Source organism: Thunnus thynnus, chromosome 17, assembly GCF_963924715.1.
Source record: "Thunnus thynnus chromosome 17, fThuThy2.1, whole genome shotgun sequence".
Classification (NCBI taxonomy): domain Eukaryota; kingdom Metazoa; phylum Chordata; class Actinopteri; order Scombriformes; family Scombridae; genus Thunnus; species Thunnus thynnus.
Window position 1 is genome coordinate 27,272,321 of NC_089533.1, and position 19,568 is coordinate 27,291,888.

At 41.7% G+C, this 19,568-nt stretch overlaps 1 protein-coding gene across 1 annotated transcript; it reads right to left on the reverse strand.

Moving 5' to 3' along the window:
• Positions 1 to 2,637: 2,637 nt before the first annotated feature.
• On the reverse strand, positions 2,638 to 19,023 carry hoxb9a (homeobox B9a). Its single transcript, XM_067616517.1, has 2 exons — positions 18,035 to 19,023; positions 2,638 to 6,309 (listed from the first exon to the last, which is right to left on the reverse strand). The coding sequence occupies exons 1-2, from the start codon at positions 18,645 to 18,647 to the stop codon at positions 6,074 to 6,076; spliced, it is 849 nt and encodes a 282-aa protein (XP_067472618.1). The 5' UTR covers positions 18,648 to 19,023; the 3' UTR covers positions 2,638 to 6,073.
• Positions 19,024 to 19,568: the final 545 nt, after the last annotated feature.

Sequence of the window (19,568 nt, forward strand, 5' to 3'; positions counted from 1 at the left end):
ATAGATAAATTAGCAATAAAAGGAATATCAAAGCAGGTTCTATTTCTTATAAATTTATCTAATCTTCCTGCCTGCACATGAGAGATGGTTGTTCTGGTGTATAAATGTTTTCCTTGGTATTACAGCGATACTTTACTACATGTAGAATCACTGCAAGCTTCAGTCATAATCAGAAGTACTGCTGCTCTGATTCTGACCTGCTTTAGATGTGACCATGATGTCTCTCCGCTGATTCTCTCAGTCTGCCTCCATAACCCCAAACTCATCCTTGCATTAACCTGATGTGAATGTGTGTTGTTGTGTGAGGCTGCATTCTCTTAGATTTACTGTGCCATGTGTCACAGAAAAACCCTCCACCGCTCACACACACACACACACACACACACACACACACACACACACACACACACACACACACACACACACACACACACACATACACATACACACACACGTTTTTGGGTGAAGCAGCTTGCAGAGCGCAGGGCTTCTGGATTTAATGAAGCTCCGACCCTGCTAGACCTCAGAGAAGTATCACAATCATCCGCCGTCCAGTCCACAGATGGTTTATGGGATGGCTTTGTTGGGGCCGGAGCCTAAATCTGCTCAAATCCTGAGGCCTCATTGGTTGGGTCGAGCAGAGCAGGATTAGTCGGAGAGGCTGTGCTGAGACTTTGTTCACCATCATAGTTGTACTCCTTCTACACCGAGACTGCGTGCTGCTTTCACTGTCAGCGCAGTTTGTTTGTTAATCTCGCTACTACTACACATGCAGTCACTGAGACAACGGGAACACTTTATTCAAACAATCCATTTCAGCATTTATAAGCAATATATAATAAAGCAATATTAGTTGTAAGACGATAGACGATTTTTTGTGTTTATCAACGTATACTCCTCTTTTATATTTCTTCAAATAGAGTCATAACTGGTAGTTAATACATGCTTTATAACACACTATAATCTAAGCAGATATAAAGACATTTTACAGTGTTTACTAATGTACATGTGAACAACTGTAACTGCTGCTATTATGCATTCCTAATTATATAAACATTTAATGACTGCACGATAGCATAAAATAACAACATATTGTAGTCATATATATGATATTTGTCCTCAAACTTTTAATCATATTTGACTGTGATTGATTTGTACATATGTATAGACAGTTAATAAATGTTCTATAACACGCTGTAAAGCTGCATAGAACACATCATCCTCTGTGTTATCAACATGTATTAACTATTTATACACCAGTTATGAATGCTTGGTATTCTGGAGTTATAAATAGTAAACACTTTGCTTTAGACTGCTTGTAGTGTGTATATAAATGTTTAAAATGTTACCAAGACTGCTGTTAGGGCCACTGTTACCACTATATTACTACTCTTCCTACTGGTATTTCTTGCTTTGTTTTAGCATAATAGAAGCGGTGCTGCATTCATATCGCAACACTGAGATTGCTGGCCTCCTACATGGAAGCCAAACAGCCACTGCTGTCACCTTTCCTGCAGCCAGGGCTGGATCTGGAACTGAGGTCATGTCCTCAGGAAGGTTTAGGGGGGATTTTATTACATTCTACAATTACAACCAAAATAACCCATGGATCATTCCCTTAGCTGATTGCAGTGATACTGATATCTCTAAATATTTAGAGGGAAAAAAACTAAAATAAAAGAAGATAAAATACTCTGATAAAAATGTTTTTGCAACATTGAAAAAATAACATAATTATCAAAGAAAAAACAAACGTTGCAGACTTTTTTGATAACTAACAAAACATGTCTTAGGGTTAGAGTTGCGCTGGGGGAATTTGGACTCATGACCTCAGTATTTCTGGCTACGGCCCTGCCTCCAACCACAACTATAGCTGATGTTGATCATCAAATCATTTGACTCTACATACAGTATTTGCGAATGATGCTAACTAAATACTATAATTACTAGAATAACTAATGTCACAAGCATTACTTTGGTACGATTGATTTACTAACAGTGAGACACAACTTCTGTGTCTTCTGCATGAACAGCAACAAAAAAGGTAACTTTTACTACTTGTACTTCTACAACTCCAAGCACTGTTATAAGTGAGGAAATAGAGACCCTGCAGCCCTCATCAGACTCTGCGTCTATCAGTCATTTGGTGCAGAGACAAACGCAGGAACCGCAGCGGCCTTCACAAGCTCTTAATGGACGGATGACGACGCTTCTAATGAATGCAATCATCATCTGTGCGTGTGTGTGTGTGTTTGTGTGGCGGTTGTGGTGGTGGGTGGATGGGGGGGGTATATGGGTTTATGACAGTCTTTTGGTGTTGCAGCCAAACAGACGCCCCTCTCCTTTAAGCTTCAGTGTGCAACTGAAGAGACACATATTTTAAACACATGCTGGCTCATCCGCTCCCCCCCCCCACCCCCCACCCCAACCCCAACCCCCCCTCCTCTCTGTCTCTTTCTTTCTCTCTTCCCACAGACACCAAATTAAATCTGGAGAAGTATGAAAAGAAGAAACCGAAAGGAAGGCTGCTCGTCTTTCCTATCGCATTTACAACAGAGAGCAGCGACATCACCACCATTTCTCCCAGATAAGCTTGCATTCAATTCAAAGTGTGCAATGCAATCAAACGAAGCATGGTTGTAATGTAAAGTCTCTTCTTTAATAGGAATTCAGCATCAGCAGTGCCATCGCACAGAGAAACAAGAGACAACACAGAAGAAAGAAGAGAGTAAAACATACAAGAAGGGACTGGAACACTTCACATGAAGGAGAGGAACAGAGTGACTGGAGTTTGGCTGCTCGTTCATAAAGCCTTTACTGTGGTCACATGGCTTAAATTTGTCTCGTTAAAAAGCGGAGGGAAAATTTAAAAAAAAGAAATAAAACAAATATTTGTGGGACCCCGTTCATATCTATCAGCAGCAAAATACTCCAGAAACTTCCTTCCTCCAGTCAAACGAGTAAATACTGGGACAGGTCGCGAGGGGAGGGGAGGGGGGGGGGGGGGGGGGTCATATTAAAAAGGGTCAGATGCAATAATTACAAATAAAAATTATAATTTATGTAGAAGCGTTGCTTCATTTCAAATCGTTTCATCAGCTCTGTCCCAATACTTAGCGGCATTTAGGCTCCATCAGCAGAGTCCAACTCATCACTGTTCACCATCAAACAAATCATCGCAGAAAAAAAAACAAACAAAAAAAAAAAAAAAACACAAAGAGACACAAAAAGCTCATCGGACTGACATCAGAACATATCATTCAGACAGTCGGCACAACAACATGGAAAACAGAATCTAAGGAACATGACAGACATAAAGAGAAATCATCTATATTACAGTAAGATGCATGTCCCGAGAAGACAAAACAATTCAGCATATTTAACTCATTCCGATAAGAAAGACGAGGTTACTCACTTTATATACAATAAATTAGAAATATTTCCTATCAAGAAACTTCTATTGATTTTTTTTTTAATTTTTCAGTAAGCATTCCCCTCCGACAGATTTTACACACAAAGAGCTAAACGACGAAACAACGTCTTCAAATAGACGAGTGACTTGAGGCATGCGCAAACCATGTAAACATTTTTACTCGTAAATAGATTTGATGCTGCGTATCAACAACTTGTAGCGCTTCTCTCTTTAAGACTTGAATCATACTATGCAAGAAGAAAAGGCTGCTTGTAAACCCGTTCATGTCTGCGTGTAAATTAAAAAAGAAACTAAACTCTAGGCATTGGCAATACCCGCGCGTGTGTGTGTGTGTGTGTGTCTGTGTGAAATATCTAGGTATGTCTGGTGCACAAGCAGCTGCAAGCCGCAAAGTCCAACCACACACACACACACCCACACCCACACCCGCACCCACACACACACACCCACACACACACACACACACACACACACACACACACCCACACCCACCCACACACACACACACACACACACACACACACACACACACACATAAACGCTGTAAAGCCAATGTGTTGTTTACGATCCGTCCATAAAACTGCCATCGGACGCCATTTAACTACGCCAACACTTCAAATAATGCCATAGTAGCATGCCGGCCTCCTAACATGGCCTCTTCATACTTTAACACTTAGATCAATAAAATTCTGCATAAACTGAAGTCTAACCGGATAATACTGAGAGCTATTAAATGTATTGCTCAAACATCTCACACGGAAATAAATCTTAAGTGTTCTATTGAATCTCTTGATATAATAGAAGTCATAGATATTTGCAGGAAAATAAAAACCCTGTTTAGGGCTTTAAAAATTTGTCTGTAAACGTCTGTTACGCTTCTTCTTCAGTCGCAGGTTTGTTTGGGAACCGCCATTGCGCACGCCGTCCATATTTCCTGAAATGAGAGAGAAACCCGCCTTGCATAGCAGATAATACACAAGATACTGTATGTATAAAAATAGAGCTGTTTCTTTCTTAAAATGCAACACAAGAACGACGTTGAAAAAAAAAAAAAAGATTGGAAGATTGTGACCGAGAGGTTTTTTGTTAGTGCTCCACGCGTGTGCGAACTAGAATCTACTGCAAATAGTTGCTAACCTAAAAGAATTAGCAGCCATAAGTGATTTATATTGTCCAGTCTAATTAAGAAGCCTCCAGAATCCTCTACAAGTGTCTTAATGATGTGTGTGAGTGTGTGGTGCCAAAGCATACAAGGTCAGAATTAGAGAAGAAACCACCAGCGTGTGTTCCTCTGATTAATCTACTAGAGGATGTTCATATCGAGAAAACTCGGATTCACCCGCTGCTTCAACCCTATTTCAAAGAAGGGTGGATGCGATAAAAAAAAATAAAAATAATAATAAATAAAAAAAAAACATCTGGTGCTTTCTGCAGTGTGATGCTGTGCTTCTTCTCAGATAGACTCAAGGCTCATGTGAGGCGGAGGGGACGACTATAGATAGCCGATACAGGCCGCCAGATGAGCCGCCGCCGCAGTGCATAAAGCATCCGGAGAAGAAACTGAAGGGCGGGGATCCACAATATCGACAGAAGCCTAATCGGATCCTCGGTTGCTGAGTCGGGCAACACGCCTCTCCCTCCTCCCTCATCGGTATCTGCTCATTACTTAGCCCGACAACCGGGAAACAAACGGCGCCGTGTTGTTGGTATCAACGCCGAATATCAGGCGCTTTCTAATCAAATTCTGCAAGCAATGAGACAAACAAAAAAATAAGGAGAAGAAGGAAAAGAAGGATGGACACCACCGTGTGTGTGTGTGTGTGCGCGCAGCTCCTCGTACTTATTAATGGCCAAGTGAAACACCGGTTTCAGCACCTCCGCGCGCCTCCGGTGTCAGCGACGGAACAATAAATAACTAATAAAAGGAAGTGTAGTGCTTGAGAAAAAAGAAAAAACCTTTCTCTCTCTGCCCCCTCCCTTCATCCAGATGTAGCATCACTTGGCGGTTTGCTGCTTTTCTTCCCCTTTAATTATGTTGCCTAATATCATAGCCTAATAAATAGCCTAATATGAAAATATGAAGACGTAGGACGAACAAGAGCTATCAGTTCATCAAACAAATAGTCCAATCCGCAGTTTCATATGGAGTCCGACCCATTTAAAGGAGATGAAGTCCAGGAGGGATTGTTATTGTTCTGTGAGTTTTTAACCATCGTCCTCCATGACCACAGACTCAAATGAATCCAAAGTTCCGGCCTCCTTCCATCTTACTAAACATCAGACTTCAGTGTTAATGTGGAGGCTTCCTCAGCGCCTGTTAGCGATCAATAAAGCCATTGATCAGTTGTATAGATTTGCGTGATTGGAAAGAAGCTCACGTGGTAGTGCCTGAAGGTTAAAACAAATTGAAAACAGCAGATGTGTGTGTTGTGTGTGTGTGTGTGTGTGTGTGTGTGTGTGTGTGTGTGTGTGTGTGTGTGTGTGTGTGTGTGTGTACTTATATGTTTGCAGTTCATGGGAAGGCAATTTTGTGTTGTAGACATAAGAAATGGAGGACTTAATGTTGGATACATGGTGTGAGCGAGCGTGCGTGCATGTGCGTCTGAATATATGTGTGTGTGCACGCAAGCGCCAGTCCCGCTAGTCCTTGGGTTGGTCCTTGCTCTGTTTCTTCATTTTCATCCTCCGGTTTTGGAACCAGATCTTCACTTGCCGCTCTGTCAGGTTCAGCGCGCGCGCCACCTCATGCCGCCGGTCCCGCGTGAGGTACATGTTGAACAGGAACTCCTTCTCCAGCTCTAGCGTCTGGTATTTGGTGTATGGACACCGCTTCTTCCGGGATGAGCGCGCATGCAGCCAGTTGGCCGAGGGGTCATCTGGAGGAAGAGAAAAAAAAACAAGCAAAGGAAGACGATTAATTAGATAAATGCTCGCATACTATTTATCACGCTCTATTCTCTGTAACATTCAAATAAAAATAAAAAAAACCTGCAAAACATCATCTAAACGCCAAAGTCTCCCCGTGCGTAAAAGTTGCATAAACCCTTTGTTCGAAAACACCTGACTCTGCAATTGACACTTTAGTGCGTAAACTGGGTTTATGGTGTCAACAGGGGCGCATTTTTGACACAAGTAGATCCATGGTTGTTTTATTTGACACCACGTGGAAGACAGACACCCTGCAGCTTCCATCCACGAGGAAGAAAATGAACGGATCACCTCAACATGCAGATTAAACACGCGGAGTAACATGAAAAAAAATGGATAAAACACAGTGTGGCCCCGAGAATGCTTAATGACCTGTATGTTTTAATATTTAACTCATTATATGAGTTTAGAACTTGATTCGATGCGTACTAAACGGAACCAGCTTTAAGAACCGATTCGGACCTGGCAAAAATACACCAGTTTAATTCCCAATTGAAGCAACCGTCTAATAAGAAAAGCAATGACTCAATTTAAAGTGGCCAGTAACTGACGGCCAGAGTTAATTACATACCGTATATTCATCTATAGTAATGGAAGGCAGGGAGATATCTGACTTCTTTCAGGCGGTTTCTGTTCGAAGGTGACCTTCAGTGAATAAATAGACGATGATAATCCTGAAGGTAATATTAGCAATATATGAATGATAACAGAATTTAAGCAAGGTCATTCAGAGGTTCGGTTGTACGGTACTGTGTGTGTGTGTGTGTTTGTAACCAAAAAACGGGAGCAGAAAATTGTCCCTTCGTGATGACAGCAAACAAATAGAAACACATCAGGGAAGATGTTTTACAGGCCTAATACTGCTTTTTTTGCGTGATGATCACATTGCAGCTAAACACGCTGTCACTGCGTCACTTGTGATTGCTCCAAAATTAATAAGCAGCGGGAAATTTATGGCCCTGATGGGATTAGAGGAGAAAATATTTCTTGTGTTGTGTGCACCCTTCGTCTTTCATTAAGCTTACAGAGATTCAATATGCTTTCTTTTTTAGACATTTCACACAATAGAATGGACTGGACTCGTTTGGACATGTTCTAGTGAGCAGCACAACGCGTTTTCTCTTAAATAAATACAGGGATTAACTAATAAATAGGCAGATGCTCTTTATACCAATAGTTGTTTTTTGCAAAGCTATGCAGACAACGCCATTAAGAAACTTAAAGTGATAGACTGAAGGATTTCTGATGACATCCAGCTCGTCACATCAGAACTGCCACAAGTTGCAAGGCGCTTGAGAAACAAAAAGAAAAAAAAAAGAAACCTTTTCTCTCATTGTGGAAACTTGTGTTGAAAGTAGTAAATAACAACGTTGTAATACATAAATATAGATACTCTTAAATTGGATGTTCTTTATTTTCAAGAAAATTCTGAATTATCGTCTTGATATTTTTTTCATCTCTGTCTCTTATTTTCTTTTCATATTGGTCTTGTTTGCCAGGCCACCCAAACTTCTCCCTCCCCTCCCCTCTCCGCCACACCACCCACTCCGCTTTATGGCTTTCAGACCGATGTAATTAGCAGAGACTTCTTGTTTGGGACGCATGGGTCTGGTTTAGGGCTGAGAGCTATCTGCTTTTCGCCTCTGCAAAGCACCGAGGCATCTCAACTATGAGGCAGCTTGCTGAGACTCTCACGGCACTAAGGCTCCTCTAAAGGACAACACCATGAAACAGAAAAGGCCCTTTGCTCATTTTGACCGTTTCCATCACTTTAACACTGTATTTAATTTAGCTAGGTATCTACAATCTCAATATATCGAGTGAAACAAATCACAAATATCAGGAAGATGAATATAGAAACAACTATAAAACACATTCTGTGAGAGGCAGCGCTGCTTCTGCTTCAATTCTGCTTTTACTCCTCTAAATAAAACCTTTAACCAAGAGCAATCATTCCCTGTGGTTACGCAAAGCTCTGCCTCCTGTCAATCACAACTCAGTCAAGCCGACAAACAGACTCTTTCACAGGCTCTCTATAGTCTGTGACATGGAAAAAGAAATGAAATTCACATAGATAAAGCTTTGATTTGCTGCCTTCCAATTGGAAGTGGCTCTACTTTGAATGTGTTTACTACTCATTAGTTAATATAACCAGCTAAGACAAGTGAAAAATGTATTATAAAACCTTAAAGACTATCTACAATGATGTAAAGCAGTGAGGACTATCGTGCAAAGCAGAAACCAAGAGCCCACTGGTGTTATTGCCTTTAAAGATGCTGTTCCTTCTTTGCATTTAATCAATGACACCACCTCAGTCAGCTGTGCAGTTCCAAGCCAAATGTGACTCCAAAAGGGGATTCCACTCTGAATTTATAGTCTTTAAAGAAGTTGGTTTATGTAGAGTCATTGTCTGTTTTTGTTAAAGCCTTCCAAAGGCAATGGAAGTCAGGCTGAAAGAAACACAGTGCGCAGGCAGTCTAACCATTAGGGTGAATTTTGGAATATAAGCTCCATCTAAATCAGTTAGGGCAACCCTAGAGCCAAAAAGCTTCTCCTTGTTGCAGTCTAATCGCAAAGAAACTAGATTTATCGTCGCATGCACAGCCAGGAGCAGATCAGGTCTGCAGGGCAAGGGGTTATAAAGGAGATTTTCTGTTCAAATGTGAAACGCAAACCACAGTCTTCCCTCCTTAAATGGCAGAAGGGATGATCTTATCACTCACATGTCATGGGCTTCAGCGCCTTTTGACGCCAAGCAGGGAGAATTAGAATATGTGTTTCCTTCCCTGAGGACCCAGTCTTTTTCCAAACGAATGTTGCCAGTTTGGGTGGAGGCTCTGTCTGTCTTCAATTTCACTGGTAATATTTTACTGCTGTGACAATCATACTTGCTATGATGCCAACCCAATTCACAAAACTGCAAATGACATCCATAGCAATTCATTTTTTTTTCTCCACTTTGTGGACAAAGAACTGTTTTTGTGTGGCAACATGAGCAGAAAACTGTATTAGCTTTATGTTTGATCGGATTATCCTCTATATTATAATGGCTTACATGCATGTGTGCCGCTTTTATTCTTCATGGAAGCCCATAAGTCAAAATTTTGTCCTAAAAGTCACATTTCAACATTTCAAGTGAAATTATGAGATAGTAAGTCATAATGTTGAGATAGTAAGGGAATTGGGATTTGTTTTACATTTGATCCAGTATCTCATAATTAGGGCTTGCCATGTGTATTTTTATTTTAGTCATTTAAAACATTTCATCTACTATTTTTGCTTTCTCTGGCAGGGCTTCTTTAATTCCTGCCAGCCTAAACAAGCAAGAGTTGGATACAATGAATCAATACAGAAAATCTAAATCTAAGTCCTTAGTTTATATTGTAGTTTTTTTTGCTTGTTTTTTTTTTTTTTTGCTTTTTATTCTTTCCTGTTTTGTCAGTGACAGAGAGCAAATATTAAGCAACCTGTTTGGAATCCATGTTCTAAAAGCAGAAACAGACCTCAAACCTGAACAGTTCCTCATCAATGAATCAGCTTCGTTAGTGGTTCATGTCTGTCTACCATCTGTCTTCCAGGTTTGATTTTCTGACAAAAAGCAGCACATCTACGTAAATGAACATGTGAGCAAGACATGATCGCTATGAAAGAAGATCAGATTCATCACCAAAATCTAATCAACTGCTCAATGAGCTATCTGCTCACCAAATTCCAACTGACACAGCATTCCAGTTCCAGAAATTAAGGAGAAAATTCCACATACAGTTATCACCAGATAACTGCCTCTTTGTTTGCAGTTTTTTATAGAAGAGAGAACTCTGCACAAAACAAGAAGTCCCATCTGAAATAATGGGAAAAGATAAGTAAGGACATAATCATAATTTGTACAAAAAGATAAACATTTCCTGTTTAAAACATACAAAAACATCCAGACTGTATGAGCTCAATTAGAGTGGTTTCTAAATGTGAGCAACCCCATGATGAAAGCAGCACCACCCAGAAAAATTTAATAATGTGACCATTTTTTGTTTTGTTTTGTTTTGGTTTGGGTTTTTTTTGTTTGTTTGTTTTGTTGTTGTTGTTGTTGTTGTTGTTTTGTACTTTTGTAATGTTTCATAAAAGTAGAACCATGACTTTTTATCTGGTACTTTTTGCAGAATATGTACAGTACATAGTGGACGTAATGGCTGAGAGCGAGTCAAGGCATCTGAATTCTTTGACAGAGCATTTCTTGTTGGTTTGGTGGTATAAACTCAACATATTAGATACAGACACAAGACTGCAGGGCCAAGATGGCTTCCAATGATGTATGCTGCATCAGCCAGCCTCTGTCCCTGTGTTGATCTGACAGAAAATAGCTCCTCCCTGTCTAATTCCCATAAGCCGAGTTAGTTAGCGGCTATCATCAGTAAATACGTCCTTAATACCCTCTGGAATCAATTTCCTCCAACATGGCCAGCATGTAGGGGATCGATTTCATCTCAGAGCAAAATAATGCCTGGTAAAGAGGTGAGGAGAGGATGGAGGGTAGGGTGGGGTGAGGGTGTACGGTGCTTTTGTCACACGGTAAAGTGGGTGCTTTGCATTCCCCGAGTGTATAATCACCTCCAAGACCATTCATTACCCTCCGAGCTGTGCCGCGACCATGGCTGTCACCCAGGATGACGGACCGGCAGAGGGGGGAGTGTTAGGGGTGGTGGAAGAGGGCCATGAGTTGTGGTGGACAGCGTAGATAGCTCTGTCTTTTTCTCCAAGGGGTGAGAAAACAGTAAGGATGACAACAGAAATAGAGAATATATCTGCTTGTATAGTCTTAACTTTAAGTTCTATCTCTAGGCTATGTCTATGTGGTTGCAGATGCAATGTCTGGCGTGGATGTGACATGGACAGACACATAGATGAAAATAGTGATATTCCCATAAAGCTGTCTGCTGTAGCCTATGGCCCTGCAGCATGATGTGTTAAATTGTTGGCCAATGTGAGCCTTTGTCTTTGTGTGTATGTGTGTGTGTCCACAGTGATGAATGCTGCTTGCATGGAAACAGTGACCGAATCGCCTAAGACTAATATCACATGCCGTCTCTTTCTCTCTCTTGCTACCTCCCCTTGCAATTTCACCCTAATAGTTCCAGAAATTGACCCCACATATATCCCAAAGGCACATTATTACATTTCCCGAAGTCGTATTATATCTCCCCCCCCGACACCACCCCCACCCACGCCAACCCTTACACCCCATCTCACCCAGCCACCAACAGCAACACGCCAATTAATGGGGTTGTTCACCCAGCGTTATAACTTAATAAACTTCGGGGGTAATAACTTTCTCTCGCTCTGCCCGGCAGCAGCAGTGGCAGCAGCAGCAGCAGCAGCACAAAGGCTGAAGTGTAATCTTGTAGTTTATTCTGGATGGCCGCCCAGCACCAGTAACACAAAGAGAATCTGTAGCTGGATGCTGGATTTAACTGGATGTGATGTTTTGAAAGGTAGGCTTCCACTGATGTTATTCACAGAGCAGCTATTTTGAATACCTGGGGAGGTAAAAATCTGGCCCAGATATGTCCTGCTGTTACATGCCAAGATACAGTACATCATGCAGACTACTGAAAAGTGCGTCAGACTGGTTTATGAGACTCCAGGTGAACAGTTCACTATATTTGACCCCTTATCTCCTGTTGCCACATCCTGCTTTCAAACCAAGCTATTGATCTCAGAATTTCATCTTCACAATGCCCTCATTTAATCGAATTTACAAGTTTTTAAGTGGAAGGCTTTTGATTTTGAGTGTTGAGGATAAACATTGCATTCTGTCAGGAATGTTTTGCTTTCTGGCAACACATTAGAGGTACCAACTTGTTTGCTTTCAGAACTCCTGAAGCACCGACTAACTGTCCAAAATTCCGTCTTATTATCAAACAGTGGTGAGGACTTCCAAGAATTCTGCCATACTGTAATGTTCAGCACGCTAACAGCGCATAAAGTCCAAGCAGGAATTTGGCCACTGTTGAAAAGGCACTGTCAGGACTCTCGTGTGAACACGTCTAATGGAGACAAAATATGACTTTGAGACAATATAAAGCCCAGTGTGGCAGCATATTATGACATTCATGGGTGGCAGAGTATGTAAGTATGTCCATGGTGACCAAGGCAACAAAGATGCATCTAAAATTTTCAGAACACCAGAGCCTGTCCTCCCAAGAAAAATGACACTATAGGACATAAATGCAGTCACCAAAAATGACCTATAGTTACGTTTGAGTGACAGACGCCATCTAGCGGCCATAGTAATTATGACCTGGGGGAGTGATGCAGTTCAGATGACATCAACTTCCTTACGAGGAGAACATGGGTTGGGCGGATAGCTAGATAGTTAGCTAGATGGCAAAAGGCAGCAAAAGCTGCAGGAGTCCACTGTTCTCTTCCCGTTTCCAACCGCGAGTGTCACGTTTTCAACTGCAAGTTGGGAAATTTTTTTAAAAAACGTAACATGGTGTTTACTGTCGCAATGACAACGACAGTCGCCACTTTTAACCAAGTGATCATTTTAACCCAAAACCATGATCTTTTCATAACCCTAACCAAGTGGGGTTTTTTTTTTGCCTACCTAGCCAGACCTTATGCCACAGCATTGTCACACCATAAAACATAATCATTTTTTAACAGTAATTTGTAACCGTTTTGGAAAGCGGCATATTATTGTCCTTTTTTGTAAAGCAGTGTGTTGCACTCCAATGGGTCATTCTAGAGTGTAGGTACAAATGACCCATGTGGTCATGTAATTTGGAGGACTTGTTGAAAGTTATTGTTACACTAGTGTTGTTTTCTGTTCTCAATCTTCATTTACATTGTCATGCATTGAAATCACAGATTTCCACATGGCTGACACCACAGTAACTTTGTACGTGTGTTAAAAGGAAGAGCTGTAATTTGTAGCCTATAATACATTTAACTCAAAATGATTCAAATGTGGACACAAGGAGGCTGTTTTTCTGACTTTAAACTGAGCAAAACCAAGACTAAAACCCTACTGAAACCTCAACCAAGTAAATCTTATTTCAGCATTTTGGGAAACATCCGTTTTCCTTTTCTTGCTGAGTGTTAGATACCACAAGTGTTACTCGTTTTTTTTTGGAAGTGTTAAGGTATATTGAAACAAACCAGATATAATGTGTTAATTAATAAGCTTTAGGGGTATTACAATCATGCAATGAAAATATTGAACAAAAGGCCAGTAAAATCACACCACTGTCACATCCTGGGAGCCCTTAACATGCTAAGTTTTGACAACTACACTGAATTTGCAGATGCCAATCTTATCCGCAAGTATTTACATGTCTAGGCTGGCCAGGCTGTCTGCGACATGGTGCAACCATTACAAGCCTTTGGATTGTCCACTAGGAATACCACTGCAGGGAACTGTGAAGCATTGAACCGGAATACCTCTTTGGCCAGACGTCCTTTTCTATAAAGGACACATGGAAATGTGCTGCCAACTGAACTCAAAACAGACCAAAATTGTCACATTTTCAAATTTTGGGGGGTATATATGTATCTATATATCAATGTACATATATACATATATACATATATACGTACATATATATATATATATATGTGTGTGTGTGTGTGTGTGTGTGTGTCTGTATGTGTATATATGTGTCTGCCGGCAAGTCGTACTGCTGTTCCTATAAGGTCAACAAAAGTACTCTGTTGTCTGTGACCATGTTTTATGTCTGTTATTTTAAAGGCCCTTCTAGGGACGGGCATTAGAAATCAGCAGTAATTATAAATGCTGTGATGCACTGTATTGGATAATTACTGTGCAATTCTCTATGTATACTGTATCTGTCCCCAACAAATAAATAAACATGAAATAAATTAGCTAAGCTAACCAGCTTCTGGCAATAGCTACATATTTACTACACAAAGATGAGAGTGCTATCAATCCTCTCATTTAACTCTAAGCAAGAAAGCTAATAAGTGTATTTCTTAAAATGTCAAACTACTCCTTTAACCAGGGCAAAAGAGCTACAGGCAGCTGTGAGGACAAGTTCATGACAATAGATATAAGACTACACATTTGTAGATATGTGATGGAAAATACGGCTGCCATTTGTAATATCAAAAGCAAATTGTTTGGAAAAAAAAAGTACAATTCTGCCAACCTATCCTAACACTGCAGGGAAGCACCAACTGCCAATGCCAATCAGCTACAACCTTTGTAATGAATCACAATGTTCTGATAAGTCCAAACAACACTCATATACACACAGGAAAGAAGTTGAATCTGGTTATACTAGCCAGGGGTTGCATTAATCAACTCATCATTTAACATTTACATTGCTTGCTTATTTGGTAACCATTCAGTTTAGCCTGCAAAGAGAAATACGTAGATTTTTGCATCAACAGAGTTCAAAATGGCTGCCATGTGAACAATAGAGTCAGGCTTCACTTGCTGGATGGTGCAACTCCCACTACCTGCCACACTGACCCACTGGAATACAGACACATAAAAAAAACAATCCACAAGAGAAACTGCTGATGCTCTGAAACAGCTTAGAGAGAAACTTTTTTTTTTCCTTTTATTATTGAGACGATTCTCAGTTTTGCCCATTTGAACACTGAATCCATTACAGACTGGCCTTCACCACCACCGAGCCAGACTGGGACACACAGCGGAAAGTCTAATAATTCAGACTGGAGGCTGCTGGGCTCCATCCAGCCCTTAACCAGCCCTCTGCTCTGATGGATAGCATGCTCAGATGCTGTAATAAGGTGCCTGAGTGTGCATCCAAGCATGTGTGTGTGTGTGTGTGTGTGTGTGTGTGTGTGTGTGTGTGTGTGTGTGTGAGAGAGAGAGAGAGAGAGAGAGAGAGAGAGAGAGAGAGAGAGAGAGAGAGAAGTGTGTGTTAAGTGCCAGTGCAGTAATAAACTGTGTGTATGTGAGTGTGTGCGGTATTTGTAATTTGTATTTCTTCTTGTGAAAAGGCTGATGCGGGGGTGGAGGCCTCCCTCCATCTCTCCCTCTGTCTCACGCACACGCGCGCACACACAATGCACGTACACAGATCTGACTGTCACGCGCTCAGACGGATGGCTCAGACTCTTGTGGCAGAAATAAGATTTATCCGGCGGGATTAGAGGAAGGAGAAAAAAAAGAGTCCGTTCATATCCAGGCTCGGTTTAGAAAAATGCATAAAAAATAAAATAGAATGAATCTCTTTCCAGGGAGCATTTCTCTGTCCCACCCAAAATAAGTCAAAAATGAAAAGAGCGGCAGACTGCTAAAAGTGAGCCAACCCCGCCAGCAAATGATGGATTAAATGTTGTTGTTAGTGCGAGTGATGATAGAAAAATAGAACAAACCCATGTTATACTGGTCAAACCCTCGACGGCTTTATATCAAGATGATTGCGATTTCATGACAATATTATTATTATTACAGAGAGCAGAAGAATAAAATAGTAACTCACAAGCGACTGTATGACCGGCAGGCTGCAGACTATAATAACATGAAAACAGTTGTGTCTGGTGTAAAAACAAATTACTTATTAAAGATTTTTTTTTAAGAAGCAGCTAGCTGAAAGTATGCATTTTATAAGCGATGACTTTGAAGGTTGCAGTGCGTTTCGTTGAATTTATATAATGGATGTTAATTTGTTAAAAATCTGAAAATAATCATAATAAACGCTAAAAGTTCGTCATACCTCCCCCAGCTTTAAAAACGCTGGTATCCAGTGTCCTAAATATAAACTCACAAAATAATATCTTTTAGGTGATTCATATAATGTGTAATGTTGGCAAAAAGATGCCGAAATGGAAAGACAAAGTTTAATTATTTTGTTTTCCACGCATCTTCTCGCTTGTCCACACTAAAACACCATCAGAAGCCTCTGTGTGATTTATCATCTTCTGTAGATTTGTACATGCTTTTAGAGTCCGGAGAGCTCGTCCTCAGATGTGAGCGGCGCTGCGTCCCGTACAGCAGAGTTAGTCCATGCTGCAGGCTGAGTTATGAGGCCTTTGGTCTATTGAGAACTAATCTAGCCTGCTCTGCGGCTCCGAGCCGCCGGGCCAATGATGGACGGCCTCGCTCCTTTTATGATTTTTATGATTTTTAGAGGAAGACATGCCTACAGAGGATATGTTCAGCTGATGAGCAGGAGAGATTGTTGAGGGTTGGAGGACGGAAACAATAAACTGGTTTATCCTTGTTCTTATGTTTACAACTACAGAAGAGTGAGGATATTTCAACAGAAATAAGACAATAGAGCCTCACTCCCCTCGAGAAATACGCACATGTCTCTATGGGAGATGATGAAACGTTGTTGGCTGCAGAATTCATGTAAAAGCAACGCAGAAAACCGACTGACTGGCCTCCCAGAAGCGTAACTACACGACACAGCAGGCTATACAGCGACACCTTATTATATGACTGCTTACTATCGCTTATAATCCAACATGTCCAATAAAGCTCTGCAGCTCGATTTCTCCACACTGGAGATCTGTATTAACTGGTGATTAGAGCATATAAACTCTACACAGTGCAGTAGAATAAGGAGCCTACAGGTCTATACACAGGGCATCTTCTGTAAATACAGAATCCAGCTCCAGAGAGATTTTCACAGTTTGGACCGGGCGACCAGGCGGCCTTGTTACATTCTGACTGACATGAGGAGCGTTAAAACGCAGTGGAGCGCAGACACAAGGCTATGTGTGAAAGTGAGGGTGTGTGAGAGAGAGAAAGAGAGAGTGAGAGCCCTAAGACCTATAATATACCTGCAGTAAAAAAGACAAATCTGAAGCATCGACCACAGGCAGAACTGCGCATGCCCTGGCAATCACTAAGAAATCCAAAGAGGTTACCCAAACTCTGAAACGTTCTCTAAATACTGCCACACTGATATATATATATATATTTGAGGTAAAAGCAGCAGATTAGAAAAGGTGAAAAACCTGACTAGGAGTTTCTTGTTTTTTGCCTCAGTTTTTCATATTTTAGTTCTGCTCCTTCCGAGTTACTGTAACTTTACAGGTTTTCACAAGTCACTGTAATATATTCATAGAAGGATTTATTCATACACACAGCTTTATAAATTTAGTTGGGCTTTTGCCAGGTAATCCAAACTAACCACCACGAGAACTTTCAGTTCGCTTACTTTCAAACTGTCACATGGAGATGCAATAACAGCATCACCTTAATACAAAGAAATCTAATACAATAGCTCTTTGTGACGATGTCATGCTTACATGGCTGTGACAGGTGTTCATATTTTGTTAATTTGATTTTTAAGTAAAAGACTGATTCTATGTGTATTATTGAATGGATTAAATGATATTCTAAGTTGTTCATGCTAGTGCGTCCACCCCTTGCTATTTGAAGTCTTGTGTCACATTAGAAAACTGGGGGAAACTTTATACACAGCGGACGGCTCAAGGTGAAGTCATGGTTATTTATCATTTTTCTGTGTACCGTTCCTACAGGATCAGTATGTAACACAAGGATGAGACGAGCTAAATATCACAGTAAACTTAGAGAGCAGGAGGTGGGGGCACTTTGGCTCCCCGGCTCTTTGTTCTTGTTTTATGGCGGCATTAAAAGCATTTACAATCTCTCTCTCTCCGCTCTCTCGCTCCCTCTCCCGCGCGCTATTTCCTGCTTTAATAACTTACTTTGATCCAGGCCGTCTTTGTCCTCACTCCCTTCACAAATGTCCTTACTTTCTTCGAAACCTGCGCCCGGGATGGCGGCTGGGTGGAGGCTTAGCTCGCGCGCCGCCGTGGACGTCGACTCCAAGATATACGTGGTGGTCTCGTGTTGGTGCTGTCCGCCGATTTTGGGTGGGATCTCCCCTCCGAGATGACCGAGCTGCGGCTCCAGCTTGACCTGCCCCGTCTGGCCCTGCCCCGGGACAGATTCGGAGCCGCGCGGCGCGCAGTCCAGCCATGAGCGGAGGTACCTTGTGTCCGCGGCGGGCACGTGCTGAGCTGGGATGTACGGGTGGTAGACAGTAGGGAGGCCGCTGGCACCGTGGTGCGGACTGAATGGACTCCAGGACGACGAGAAGACTGGAGGCTTCGGCTGGAAGCTGCAAGATGGGTATGAATCAGGATGGGGATGCTCCGCGTGCGCCGCGCCGCCGGGCTGCCTTCCACTCGCTGCAGCGGCGGAGCTCGAGCTGGAATACTGGACGCTGGGAAAGCGAGCCGGGGTGGAGAGTTCATCGCTGTCGTGACTTATGATGGAGTCCACGTAATAGTTGCTCAAAGTCCCAGAAATGGACATTCTCGGACATTATCTGCGAAACGCCGCGAGTTCACTAAATGGAGAAGAAGAAGAGAGACATTACGAGATTTTTCTCTCTTTCCCTCTCTCTCTCTTTCTCTCTTCTGTCCTTTACTAGCTTGCCCCCTCCCTTCCTCTCTCTCTCTCTCTCTCTCTCTCTCTCTCTCGCTCTCTCTCTCTCTCACACACACTCTCTCTCTCTCTCTCTCTCTCTCTCTCTCTCACTCTCTCTCTCTCTCTCTCTCTGCACTAGCCCCCTTCCTTCCAAACAACTAGCTCACTATAGCGAAACAAAGTGTGACAGCTTCGCACAGTGCGCGGGGGTTTGTAGAGTATGTGCGCGAGGCGCAAACTGATTGGCCGGACTTTTTCTTCCAGCCTGATAAAGCGTAATGGAGCGTAAATCAATCCTGCACGCGGGCCTCTCTCTCTCTCTCTCTCTCTCAGTCTCTTTCAGTCTCCCTCTCTCTATTTAATAGATTGCCCCTTCTAAATAAATTGTCTTGTTTATATGCAATATGCAAAATGAACAGTCCGTCCGTATATCTGGTCCGTGTGTCTATGGCTGCTGTCAAGCCAGAATTATATAAAACCGTTAAATTACGCTCCGTCTGGACACTATGCATGAAATGCAGAGCGGAGACAATGGCTGAGAAATAAGTGGCGCCATTATTTTTAAATATTTATGTGTTTATTTATTTATTTTTAACCTAATCAAAATAGATGCGCGTGCATGTCAGTGTGAGGCGCACGAGGCGCATTACCGGCAGCACACCCACTCTCGTTGAATTGTACGCAAGCAATCACTTAAATCAATCTCAACATCAGGGAGTCTGCTTTTAAAACGCCATTAGTATAAGCGCCAATAGTCTTATACCTAAGGTGAGTCAACAGCGGAGATATTTTCTATCCAAGATAAGA

Coding starts and splice junctions, on each gene's coding strand:
- hoxb9a (XM_067616517.1), bottom strand. CDS start 18,647: ATGTCCATTTCTGGGACTTTGAGCAACTATTACGTGGACTCCATCATA. Junction 6,310..18,034: donor CAAAGACGGCCTGGATCAAA/GTAAGTTATTAA, acceptor CTCTTCCTCCAG/ATGACCCCTCGGCCAACTGG.